Genomic DNA, 13,653 nt, shown 5'->3' with positions numbered 1-13,653 from the left:
AAAATCCACCATTGACGGGGAGTTCTCCTCTGCTCCCTCTTTAACTCCATGAATCCGGATATTTTCACGTCTGGAGCGGCTATCTATATCCGTCAATTTGGCATCTAGGTATATTTGGAGTTGCAGCAGCTCTGTCACCACGTCCTCTGCCACCTGTAGCCTGTTTTCAGCCGCGTCAATCCTCTCTTCCGCCTCCCCGATTCTGGTGTTCGTCTTAGTAATTTCTTCCCGAATTCCGTTCAGCTGCTCACTATTGTCCTTTCTAAACTCTTTCAATATGAGGCTGAGGTCCGCTCTCTCTCGTTCCTTATCTGGGTGCATTTGCTTATCATCGTCCTCCCTTGCACTGCTAGCTGAGGAGGCTCGGCTAGCCCCTTCCCCCTCACCATCGAAAAACTCCATCTGCGTCGACTTTTTACTCTTTCCTCTAGGCATAATCCTGACCCACAATATTTACAAAACTGCAACAAAAGTTTTGGAAATATTCGAGTTGTAGTGGGTAAATATTAACTCAAAATGTCGGGAGCTCTTACCCTAATCTGCCATCTCGTGGCTCGTTCAACCGGAAGTCCTCCTCATCTCTATTCTAAAGGTATGTCCTTTTATTCTGAGGCTGTGCCCTCTGGTTCTAGACTCTTGGTGGTAATATCCTTTCTACATCCATTATCTAGCTTTGAAAATATTCTAACAAATAGCTTTTGTTATAACACTTCCCACTTCAATATTGTAGGTTAATGATTCTTTAACCACAGTGATAGTTTTTACAGAGTAAGAGCCCATTCTGCTTGTGATCACAAACATCTACATTTGAGGGCGAATAAATATTCTCAAACAAAGAAGTTTCAATTAGTTTTTTATTTCCACGTGCATACAAAATTAGATGAATCACTTCGACTTCTGGCTCTGTGCCTGTGCCTTCAGTACCTTCACCACTATCTTCTGTTCTTCGATAAGGAATGCACGCTTAATCCTAAAATAAAATGCAGATCAGATACCATTTACATGACTGGCATCTCAGGAACACCAAGCTAACATTCAAATCATCAATTGGTATACAAGGCTGTGGGGCAGCATGCAATGTGCTCCTTCTTGCCTTGGCAGTGAAGTCAATCCACAGAAAATTGGGACAGCACAGTAGTAGAGTTGCTACTACTCTACACCAGAGTTTGATTCTGACAATAGGCGATGTCTGTACGGAGTTTGTATGTTCTCCACGTGAGGGCATGAGTCCTCACCTCCCCCCCCCCCCCAAAAGATATACAGATTTGTAGTTAATTGGCTTTGGTAAAAACTAAATTGTCCCTGGTGCGAAGGATAGTGCTAGTGCATGGGGATTGCTAGTTGGTGAGCCATTTTCTGCGCAGTACTTCTAAAAATAGCACTTGAAAGGTAACTCCAGAATGTATGTGAATCTGGGGTAGGTAGAAACCCAAGGCACGCCACTACCAAGCTGCATATTTGCTGGTAGCAAGTGAGCTTACTGTAATCTGTATCATCACTACCTGATAACCACTCAGGTTTTGGCCACCAGTGCCTCATTGCACCAATTACATTTGATCTGTTACGCCAACTGCACTGTAAATTTTAATGGTTACTCATATAATTTTCAGATTGCTGGATAATCATGCATTACCCACTTTACAAATCAGAGCACCCCACTACACTATTCCTAAGCCTCAACTTGTTACTGATGGGGAAAACACCACTTTATTACATTCAGATGCCATAACTGCTATAATGGTACTACACAAGAATTAACTAGAAACACTTGAAATCACTTGAGGTTACCTGTCGCGTACACACTTGGCACACATTGAACCGCCGTAAGCTCTACTAACATGCTTCTTGGTCTTCGACAATCTCATGAGGACCTTGGGTCGAACAGCCCGAACCTGTACAAGTTTAAGAAGAAGCATTTAAAGTGTGCTTTCTGACCACAGCTTGAACAGAGATTGATCACCAAAAAGGTTTTAAATCAATCCATCCTAAGCAAGACACAATAAACCATTTGTAAGCAAGTCCATGAAATAAAAATAATTCAAACAAAGGTAGGAACCAATGACCCAGTGGACCAGAGTCAGTTCAAAGTCTGGTCAGTGTAAAGATGACCTGAGGTTGCAAGGGTCCACACCTCACACATTTCCAGCGATTCCAGTGAAGTCCAATGCAAGCTTGATAAACATCTTCAACATAACAGGCTTCCAGGCTCAACAAATCGCAGATTATCTCCTGCTCTGGCTCACACTTTACATTTCAACATTCAAACCTTTATCATCTGATAATTGAAGTAAATTACTCATACCATATAAGCACAGAAACAGATATTTTGGCCCAACTTACCCATGCTGACCAACATGTCCCATTTGCCTGTGTTTTGGCTCATATACCTTCAAACCTTTCTTAATCATGTATCTGACCAAATGTCTGTTAAACGTTGTTCTAGTACCTGCCTCAACTAGTTCCTCAGTCAGCTCACTCCATATACCCACCACCCTCTGTATTAGGTCGACACAGGTTTCTATCAGCCTTTCTCCTCTCAAAAACCAATGCCTGCTAGTTCTTAATTCCCCTACTCTGCGATAATAATTCTGAGCATTCACCCCAATATTCCTCTCATGATTTTGTTCACCTCTATATAATCACCCATCAGCTTCTTATGCTCCAAAGAATAAAGTCCTTGCCTTCCCAACCTCCCTCTAGTCCAGGCCCTCGAGCCTGGCGACATCATCGTAAATCTTCTCTGCATTCTTTCCAGCCTAATGGCATCTCTCAAAGCAGGGCGACCAAAATTGAACACAATCCTCCAAATGCACTTCACTAACATTTTGTACAACTGTAACATAACATCCCAACTTCTACTCAATTCTCTGACTGATGCCAACAATCTTCTTTACCACCCTATCTACCTGCAACACCATTTTCAGGAAACTATGTTCTTTTATTCTAGATCCCACTGCTCTACAACACTCCCCTGGACCCTACCATTGACTGCCCTGGTTTGACTTCTCAAAATGAAACACCTCACACCTATCTGAATTAAACTCCATTAGCCATTCCTCAACCCTTAATTAGGATCCTGTTAGAATTCTTGATAAACATCTTCACTGTCCACAATACCATCCATTTTGGTGTCATCTGCAAACGTACTAACCATTCTCATCCAAATTGTTGATATAGATGACAAATATCTACCCTGCACTAATCCCCGAGGCACATCACTATTCACAGGCCTTCAGTCCAAAAATCAACTTCCAGTTGGCTAGCTGTCCCTTCCAGAGAAGCCTATCATATTGAACCTTATCTATATGGATCAAGTCTACAGCAACTGCTCTCATTAACTTTCTTGGTTATTCTGTTTCTTTTCATACCTCAGCCAAACCAATCTTTAGTTTATTTCACTAATCCACCACCCTGCTTCATTCTGCACCATTGTCCCTTCCTTGGCCCAAATTTCCTCCAGCAACTTTTTTTGTTTTGTTCCTGTGTCTTTTTCATTTGCCTTTCACCTCTGCATCTTGTTTTGCTCCACCTTTCTGTTGGTACTGTTGAAAGGCCATTGACCCACAATATTAACTGTTAGACACATAATGCAGGGGTAACTCAGCGGGTCAGGCAGCATGTCTGCACAAAAAGGATGGGTGATGTTTTGGGTTGCGGCCCTCCTTCAGACTGCCATCCTTTTTCTCCTGAGATGCTGCCTGACCCACCGAGTTACTCCAGCACTTTGTGTCTATCTTCAGTACATACCAGCATCTGCAGTTCCTTTTTACACATATTAACTCTGGTTCTCACTCCAAAAATGTGAACAGATTTGCTCAGCTTTCTAGCACTTTGTATTCTATAAAATGTTGTGTGAAACGAACATGCTAAGTCCTAATTCAGCTCCACAGATACTGCAGCTAAAAGGGCAATCCTTAATGAGAAATTTCATGCATTGTGATGACAGTCATTTTGCTGCACTGATTCTCAATATATAAAGAAATGGAAACCATGTCAGAAACCCATGGATTGTTTTCACTAAAGAAATTTACAAGCTGCAACCACAAACTATCAACAAAAACAGAGTTTTCACAAACTCTCCCAACTTTGAAGAAACTGATAGTTAAGATCAGACCAAACCAATTCACACAAATAATAAGCCAGACACTGTTCGAACTGTTAATTCTGATATCGAGAGATTTCCTTCAATTATACACTTCAATTCTATCCAGGCAGCACAGTGGTAGAACTGCTGCCTCACAGCGTCAGAGACACGGGTTCGAAATTGACCTCAAGTGCTGTCTGTGTGGAGTTTGTGACAATGTGGGATTTCTCCAGGTGCTCCCGTTTTCTCACACATTCTAAGGATGTGCAGATTGGTAGGTTAATTAATTTCACAGGTATATTGCCCCTTGAGTGTAGAATGTGAAACTGGGATAACATAGAACTAGTGTATGGGTGATCGCGAGTTGGCACGGATTTGGTGGGCTGAAGAGCTCGTTTCCACACTGTATCTCCAAACTAAACTAGGAGTGAATCCTTTTGTATAAAAAAACTACGCAATTGCTAAATAGTGCATTTTGGACTTAAAAGTAGTCTCTACAATAAATTGAAACTCAGTAATTCAGAGTACAGCATGGTCATTAATAAAACACAGCGAGAACGTTTTCAGATATGATTGAAAATCTACATCTTCTAATATTTATTACACAATTTGAATGGAATGCTTTCCCTTTTCAGTACAATTACAAAATAGTTTACAATGCTGATTATTCAGCCCATTATGCCTTCAGCAATTCTTCCTGAAGGATTTAAAAACTATCCCCACCAGCTCTATACCTTCCTTTGCTTTAGGTAGTTACCTGATGGACTATAAGAAAATAACTGCAAATGCTGGTACAAATCGATTTATTCACAAAATGCTGGAGTAACTCAGCAGGTCAGGCAGCATCTCGGGAGAGAAGGAATGGGTGACGTTTTGGGTCGAGACCCTTCTTCAGGAGGAGGGTCTCGACCCGAAACGTCACCCATTCCTTCTCTCCCGAGATGCTGCCTGACCTGCTGAGTTACTCCAGCATTTTGTGAATATACCTGATGTACTAGACTGCCTCAACCTCAAGGCAGAGCATGCCAGCTTCACAAAATGTTTAACATTTTCCCTCAATAGGATAATCTTGAATTGATGATCATCTTTACTGACTCTCCAAGCATGAGAAACTACTCTTTCCTTATCTATTTGAAAACTTCATGACTGAACATAAAATGGTACATCACAAGAACAGGTCCTTCGGCCCTTGTCTGTGCTGAACACAATGCCAGGACCATCACTAATCTACCTACACATAACCCATATTTCTCCATTCCCTGCACATCCATGTGCCCATCCAAGTTTTTTGAATGCCACTAATGTATCTGCTTAAACCACTATCTTGGCAGCGCATTCCAGGCACATTATATTTTATATACTTATATCAGGTCATCCTGCAATTCCAGAGAATCTGGCATTCCAGAAAAAACATCCAAGTCTGGCCAACCTCTCTCTGTAGCTAATAACACCTAATCCAAGCATCATTCTGGCAAACCTCCTCTGCACCCTTTTTTCCCCCCAAAGCCTCAACATCCTTCCTATAACGGGGTGCCCAAAGCTACACACAATCCTCCAAATGCAGCCTAACCAAAATCCTATAAAGCTGAATCATGACTTCTTGACTCTTGTACTCAATGCCCAAACTTATGAAATCAAATACCATATGCCTTTTAAACAAACAAATCGCTATTAAATCTCCTCTTTGGTCCTGCGGTGTTGGTCCCTGATGCATCAAGTCCCTTGTTCTAACTAAAGCCAGAATGCCCACAAGATCAGGAAATCATGGAAACAAATCTAGGTTTGGTTACCTTTTAGAATTTAAGGGAAGATTGCAAATCAGCTCAGACTACACCACATAGGTGTAAGCAAGGAACATCCAGCTGCATCTTAAATGGGGGGGCCACCATCGACTCCACAGTCAAAAAGGCCCAACAGAGGATGTACTTCCTGCGGCAACTGAAGAAACACGATCTGCCACAGGCAATGATGGTTCAATTCTATACTGCTATTATTGAGTCCGTCCTCACCTTCTCCATCAAGGTCTGGTTTGACTCAGCCACCAAGCACGACATCCGGAGGCTGCAACGGATCGTTCATACAGCTGAGAAGGTTGTTGGCTGCAACCTTCCCCCCCATTGACAAACTGTACACTGCAAGGGCCAGGAAGCGAGCGGGCAAGATCATCTCTGACCCCTCTCACCCTGGCCACAAACTCTTCGAAGCTCTTCCCTCTGGAAGGTGACTCCGGACTGTCAAAGCAGCCACAGCCAGACACAAAAACAGCTTTTTTTCCACGAGTGATAGTTCTACTCAATAACCAGTCTGTAGTCTCTTTTTTGCTCTGGTTTATTTTCACCCACATGTTTAGACCGTAATGTTGTATCCTTATTGTTTTGATGTGGTTATGCTTTATTATTAATTGTTAACTGTATGTTTGTGTTGTCATTTGTGAGCGGAGCACCAAGGCACATTCCTTGTATATGCATACTTGGCCAATAAACAGTCATTCATTCATTCATCTTAACACCCAGCAAAGGATCAGCTGGTCAGAATTCTGTGATGTAAAACCCCCAAAGTAGAGTACATATTTTAAAATGACTTACACCACGGAGTCTTCCAGGGCAGATCCCACATGCGGACTTTGGTGCTTTGCCAACTTTCTTGGTGTACAGGAACACAATGCGGTTTCCAGGTGTCCGGGAGCTTTACAATTAGAAAACACCTTTTCAGAAAAGTAATTGGCAAGACTATCTTTTAAGGGGTGTGGGGGGGGAGATAGGTTATGATCTTTCAAATATAGATTACAGGATAATCTAATTAAGGGGTTGAAGTAAGTTATAAAATTGTTAATGAGGGAGACCATTTTCTCAGGAGAGTCCAGAATATGGCAGTAAATCTTTTTGGTTAAGAGTCAAGCCATCAGGTGTGATTTTAATCACACAATTATCAGAGGATATTTGGAACATACTCCCACAAAAGCTAGAGACACGAGCAACTGCAGATGTAGACTCTCAAGTGAAATACAAAGTGCTGGAGTAACTCAGCGGGTTAGGCAGCATTTCTGGAGGACACGGATAGACAATAGTTCAGGTCGGGACATCTGAAGAAGGATCCTGACCCAAAACGTTGCCTATCCATGTCCTCCAGAGATGCTGCCCGAGTTACTCCAGTACTTTGCCTATCCATGTCCTCCAGTTACTCCAGTACTTTGTGTTTTAACCAAAGCCAGAGGTTTAATGAAAGCCCCAGAAAGGATACCAATATAGATTAGAGATACAGAATCATGATGAATAATGGGAGAAAGTACAGATCAGTCATCATTTAGCTAAAAAAGTTAAGGATCTGAACAGTCTAGCTTTCCTCCTGCAGTACTTACAGTCTTGTCTTGTTGGACGTTGTGTTGTAGGATAACCTGCGACGGTATGTTAGGCGCTGAACCATCTTTTAAACCTGCAATAAAAGGAAAATAGTTAACTAAATATATAATTAGACCGTTAATGTACAGGATTTAAGATTCAGGAACTTCGTGAATAAAATCTATTTTAATTCTGTGAAGATGACATAATGCAATGTCTTGAGTTAAAATAACTTTTCAAAATCTAGGATTAGATGTTGGTAGGCCCCTGGTACCCTGCCTGGCACCTTTAGTTTGACAAATGGGCTTCCTTCAGGATCTATGGTGAATTTTTGTGCTGATAAAAATAAAAAAGCCAGTTCAAATTGCCCAGTAATAATTTCATAGAGCATGTAAACAGGCCCTTTGGCTCAGTGCCCATCTACACTAGTCCCACCTGCCTGCCTTTGGCCCACATCACTCAAAGCCTTTCCTTTCCATGGCCCTGCCCAAATGTCTTTTAAATGTCATTATAGCACTTGCCTTAACTACCTCTCCAGCAGCTCATTCCATATACCCATCACCCTCTGCGTGGAAAAAGGTGACTTCAGGTTCCTATAAACCTTTCCCCTCCCACCCTAGCCTTATACAGCACAGAAATCAGCCCTTTGGCCCAACTTGCCCCAAAGACATGTCCCACCTGGCCATGTTTGGCCCATCCTAAACCCTTCCTATCCACGTACCTGTCCAATTTTTTTTTCTGTTGTTATAGTACCTGCCTAAACTACCTCCCTTGGCAGCTTGTTGCATATAAACACCACCTCTTTGTGGATCTATCAACTCTTAAGGAAACTCGTCAGGGAATCTATTAATTACTTTTAAGGAAACATACATTCATCTAACAACTGAATGTTCCAAAATTAATCAAGATGCTTCTCAGCAGGATTCACAAGCACATTTTGACATGAATTCAGAGATATATATCAGGGCAACCAATTTTAAGGGACCTTTCTGCAGTCTCACGACACCCCTAAAGGACCAAAGGGTATCTTCTTATGCGCCCACACCACAGTCTCAGTTGTTGAAAACATGGAAGCCCTAGAACAAGCCCAGATAGGTGAAATGCAGGTTATTCAGAACTCAGCACATCAGGTAGCTGGAGGGAATGGACAATGTTTTGAGTCAGGACATTATTTCAACTCATTCAGTGTCTCTCCCCAAAGATGCTACCAACATCCCTATTGAGGGTTTCCAACATTTTTGATTTTTATGTCAGATTTCCACCTTCTGCAGCTCCTTTGGTTTGCAGTTACCTCTGGTATCCTGTCCCACTACTGGCCACATCTTCCCATCTCCTCTCCTTTCTGCTTTCCGCAGAGACCGTTCCATCCATAACTCCATGGTCCACTCGTCCCTTCCCACCAAACCACCCCCTCCCCAGGCACTTTCCCCTGCAACCACAGGAGATGCAACACCTGTCCCTTTACCTCCTCCCTCGACTCCATCCAAGGACGCAAACAGTCTTTCCAGGTGAGACAGAGGTTCACCTGCACCTCCTCCAACCTCATTTATTGTATCCGCTGTTCCAGATGTCAACTTCTCTACATCGGCGAGACCAAACACAGGCTCGGCGATTGTTTCATTTCAACACCTTCGCTCAGTCTGCCTTAACCAACCTGATCTCCCGGTGGCTGAGCACTTCAACTCTTCCTCACACTCCCAGCACCTCATATTTCGCTTGGGTAGCTTACAGCCCAGCGGTATGAACATTGACTTCTCTAACTTTAGATAGCTCCTCTGTCCCTCCCTTCCCAGTTCTCCCACTGTCTTCCTGTCTCCACCTATACCCTTTTTTTGTCCCGCCCCCCCGGACATCAGTCTGAAGGGTCTCGACCCGAAACGTCACCCATTCCTTCTCTCCAAGATGCTGCCAGACCCGCTGAGTTACTCCAGCGTTTTGTGATACCTTCGATTTGTACCAGCACCTGCAGTTATTTTCCTACACTACTGTCCCTCTATCCAGTCGCCCCAGCCCCTCTACCCACAAAGTGCTGGAGTAACTCAGCAGGTCAGGCAGCATCTCTGGAGAACATGGATAGGTGAGGTTTCGGGTCGAGACCCAGTCTGAACAAGAGTCCTGACCCGAAACATCATCTACCCATGTTCTCCAGAGTAGAGATACTGCCTGACCCACGTTTTCTCCAGCATTTTGAATATTAACCAGTATTTGCAGTTTGTTCTTTCGACTTTACTCGCGTCTACCCGGCTCCTCCACCAACCAGACTGGTCCCTGCCTGTGGGATCATCCTGTGCCAAACACGGACGCACCTAAATGTCTCCACGACATCCAGTGACAATATGAGGCCGTGAGTCATCTATCTCCCCGAGATCTCCGGAGCCCCGCCGCGGCCAGGGACCCAACACCGCTGCTCCAGAGCCCCGCCATGGCCCCAGCACGGCCAGGGACCCCGCACCGCCGCCCCGCCACGGCCAGGGAACCAGCACTGCCACGGCCCCCACCCCGCCACGGCCAGGGACCCAGCAAAGCCGCTCCAGGGACCCAGCACTGCCACGGACCCAGCCCCGCCGCCCCACCACGACCAGGGACCCAGCAAAGCCGCTCCAGAGCCCCGCCGCGGCCAGGGCCCCAGCACGGCCACGGACCCAGCCCCGCCGCTCCGGAGCCCCGCCACGACCAGGGACCCAGCCCCGCCGCCCCACCACGACCAGGGACCCAGCCCCGCCGCTCTGTCACAAAGCCGCTCTACAGCCCCCGCGAGTGGCGGCCGGGCTGTCGGCGCCGTCTCTCCCGGCCCTGCCCCGGCCGCAGCCTCCCCGCTCCTGCAATACCGGTCCGAGGGAGACCCCCTGAGTCAGGGCGATGCTGCCCCGCCGGAGCCCGGCCACTCGGGCCGACCGCGGCCGCCGATGGCACCCGATTGCCCGCCCGCTTGCGCCAGCGCCAGCGCAGCCGCCATACCTGCCGCTGGCCTCACCGGAAAGGGAAGGAGGAAGCAGATGGGGGCGGAGGTCAACGCGGAGCCAATCAGCGGAAGCGTCGCCGGGGGGAGGAGGGGGGGGGGGGTTAGGGGGCGCCATGTTGTTGTACGGCAAAGGCCATTCACTGGGAGTCTGGGCTGTGGGGAACACAGAGAGAGGCACCACACCAATGGCAATTACAGCATTCGCGGTCAATAAGACGCAAACAGCTCATTCCCATAATTATCATTCCACAAACAAGAAACATGATTGCACACAATCGGGCACAAAGAGCCGGAGTAACTCAGTGGGTCAGCCAGCATCTCTTGAGAGCCTGGAGATAAATGTTGGAAGTGTAGCGACCATAGAGAATGGTCCAGGTAGTCGAACCCTCGGATTGGCCAGCGAGGTCACGTGGGAACGCGACCATGGGGATTGGTCCAGGAAACGACATCGCTGATTGGCCAGCGATGTCAGGTGCGCGTTTGGCGCCCGTTTTAGCCAGTTCGGCGAAGTCTTCAAGGAAGACAGTAAGTTTATATTGGTTGTCCTGTAACTTGTTGTTTTGACTCTGTATTCGTGTATTGCGGCTGCAATAAACTTCGTCTACAACTAGCAAGTTTCGGACTCGCCATATTGGTGACCCCGAACGTGATCTGGACGATCACCAACTGAACAGGAATCAACGCCTCGTTGACGATGACCGAGCAGGGAGCACCGGAGTCAAGCGCGGGAGGCGTGCATCTTCCGTTATTTTGGACGTACGCACCGCAAGCTTGGTTTATCCACGCCGAGGCTCAATTCCACATAAAGAAGGTGTCGGACGATGCAACGAAGTACTTCTACCTCGTCAGCGCTCTATCGCCGGACACAACCAAGCGCATGATGCGGTTTATCATAACTTCACCTGCGGAAGACAAATATGAAACCATGAAGAAGGCATTACTGCGAACCTTCGGGTTAAATAAGCATGGTGGTGCGGCAAAACTTCTGCACCTACCGGATCTTGGAGACCAACTGCCTTCCGTCCGCATGGCCGAAATGATGGTGCTAGCCGGTGAGCACACGGATTGCCCGATGTTTGAACAGGCATTCCGCGAGAAACTTCCCGAGGATGTCCGACTGCTGCTTACGGATTGTTCTTTTAAGGACCCCGAAGCATATGCAGCGAAAGCGGACGCGCTCATAGCGGGAAAAAGCAAGGCAGGGGATTCCATCAACAAAGTCTCGACATCGGTGACCACGCCACAGCGACGGCAAGATGGCGCCATGTTTCCCGCCAATTCTCCGCCAAAAAGATCCGCACAAGCGCGGCTGGTGCTACTATCACCTACGATGGGGTAACGAATCCCGCAACTGTCGTTTGCCTTGTACCTTCGCGGGAAATGCCTCGGCCGATCGTACATAGGGGCAGTTACGATTGGCCAGAACCGGCGCCTCTATGTCCATGATCGATTCACGGACACAGAATTTTTGGTAGACACCGGAGCCATCGTCAGCATAGTGCCGCCGACCGACCTCGAAACCAGATCGGGTAAGACAGGTCCCACCCTCATCGCGGTTAATGGCAGCCCTATTCGCACTTTCGGCACACGGAAGATGTCCCTTGCGTTAGGCCTCCGCACGTACGAATGGCCATTCATCATAGCCGACGTCAAACAAGCGATCCTGGGCGCAGATTTTCTCTGGGCTTTTTCACTGGTTCCTGATGTCCGCGGTAACGACCTCCGACCCGCTGCTGAAGACGAGCACGTCGCTCCGGCAATCGCCTCCTCGCCCAGCCCTACTGTCCAGGCCGTCGTCGCGGCCCCCGACTCGTATGCTGCGATTCTGGCAGAGTTCCCAGAGCTGCTCGTCCAACGTTTTGACGCACCTTCAGCTAAGCACGGTGTGGTCCATCACATCCGCACCGAAGGCCCTCCCGTTTTCGCTCGGGCCAGGAGACTACCGCCAGACAAACTGGTGGTGGCACGGGCGGAGTTCAGGAAGATGGAGGAAATGGGAATTGTTCGTCAGTCTGACAGCCCGTGGGCCTCGCCGTTACACATGGTCTCCAAGGCATCTGGGGGGTGGAGGCCATGTGGCGATTATCGGCGTCTCAATGCTGTCACCACGGCTGATCGCTACCCCATACCGCACCTACAGGACTTTTCATCTGGACTGGAAGGAGCGGTAGTGTTTTCCAAAATCGATTTGGTGCGAGGATACCATCAGATTCCGGTGCGACCGGAGGACATACAAAAAACTGCAACTATTACTCCGTTCGGGTTGTTTGAATGGTTGCGTATGCCTTTCGGTTTAAAGAACGCGGCACAGGCTTTCCAGCGACTGATGGACCGCGTGGGCAGGGGTTTACCCTTTGTGTTTATTTATTTAGACGACATCCTGGTAGCCAGCCCCTCAGTGCAAGAGCACCAGGCCCATTTGCGGACCGTGTTCCAGCGGCTCCAAGACCACGGGCTCATTATTCAACCCTCCAAATGTCAATTCGGCCAGCCTGCTCTCGATTTTCTAGGACATAGAATTACCCCTGCCGGCGCTGTCCCTTTGCCAGAGAAGGTGGAGGCTATCCGGGCTTTCCCCAGGCCTACCACAGTAAAAGGGCTGCAGGAGTTCGTTGGCATGGTTAATTTCTACCATAGATTCGTCCCGGCAGCGGCGCGAGTCCTGCGCCCGCTTTTCCAATGCCTTGCAGGTAATCCGGTAGAGTTGTTGTGGTCCCCGGCCGCAGAGTCGGCTTTTACGGCAGCTAAGGCAGCCTTGGCAGACGCCACCATGCTGGTCCATCCGAGCCCCTCCACCCCCACGGCCCTGACGGTTGATGCCTCTGACGTGGCGGTGGGTGGAGTTCTGGAGCAGCAGGTTGGTGGCCGTTGGCAGCCTTTAGCGTTTTTCAGCCGGCAACTAAATTCGGCTGAGCTGAAATATAGCGCATTTGACCGAGAGCTTCTAGCTCTCCATTTAGCTGTCCGTCATTTCAGGTATTTCCTCGAGGGCCGCCCATTTGTGGCATTTACGGACCATAAGCCATTAACATTTGCTTTTTTGAAATTGTCTGACCCATGGTCGGCCCGCCAGCAGCGGCACCTGACTGCTATCTCAGAATTTACCACAGATGTCCGTCATATCGCGGGTAAGCTGAATGCCGTTGCTGACGCCCTGTCTAGACCTGCTTTTCCCCCTATTTCGGCGGTGGACTGCGAAGTGGATCCCCAGGAGCTTGCGGAGGCACAGCTCCTGGCGGATACCGTTTCGACGTACCAGTCCACCACTT

General features: G+C 47.6%; 1 protein-coding gene across 2 annotated transcripts; it reads right to left on the bottom strand.

The window, feature by feature from the left end:
- Positions 1-840: 840 nt before the first annotated feature.
- Positions 841-10,429, bottom strand: rpl34 (ribosomal protein L34). Of its 2 annotated transcripts, none has more exons than XM_078411687.1 (5): positions 10,381-10,429; positions 7,443-7,516; positions 6,670-6,769; positions 1,789-1,892; positions 841-970 (listed from the first exon to the last, which is right to left on the bottom strand). In XM_078411687.1, exons 2-5 carry the CDS (start codon positions 7,505-7,507, stop codon positions 886-888), a joined length of 354 nt encoding a protein of 117 aa, XP_078267813.1. In that variant the 5' UTR covers positions 7,508-7,516; positions 10,381-10,429; the 3' UTR covers positions 841-885. The 2 variants fall into 2 exon arrangements, with proteins under 2 accessions (XP_078267813.1, XP_078267820.1); XM_078411694.1 differs by lacking the exon at positions 10,381-10,429 and adding an exon at positions 10,251-10,275.
- Positions 10,430-13,653: the final 3,224 nt, after the last annotated feature.

Source organism: Rhinoraja longicauda, chromosome 1 (assembly GCF_053455715.1).
Source record: "Rhinoraja longicauda isolate Sanriku21f chromosome 1, sRhiLon1.1, whole genome shotgun sequence".
NCBI classification, from domain to species: Eukaryota; Metazoa; Chordata; class Chondrichthyes; order Rajiformes; family Arhynchobatidae; genus Rhinoraja; species Rhinoraja longicauda.
This window is presented reverse-complemented; position numbering and strand designations above follow the sequence as displayed.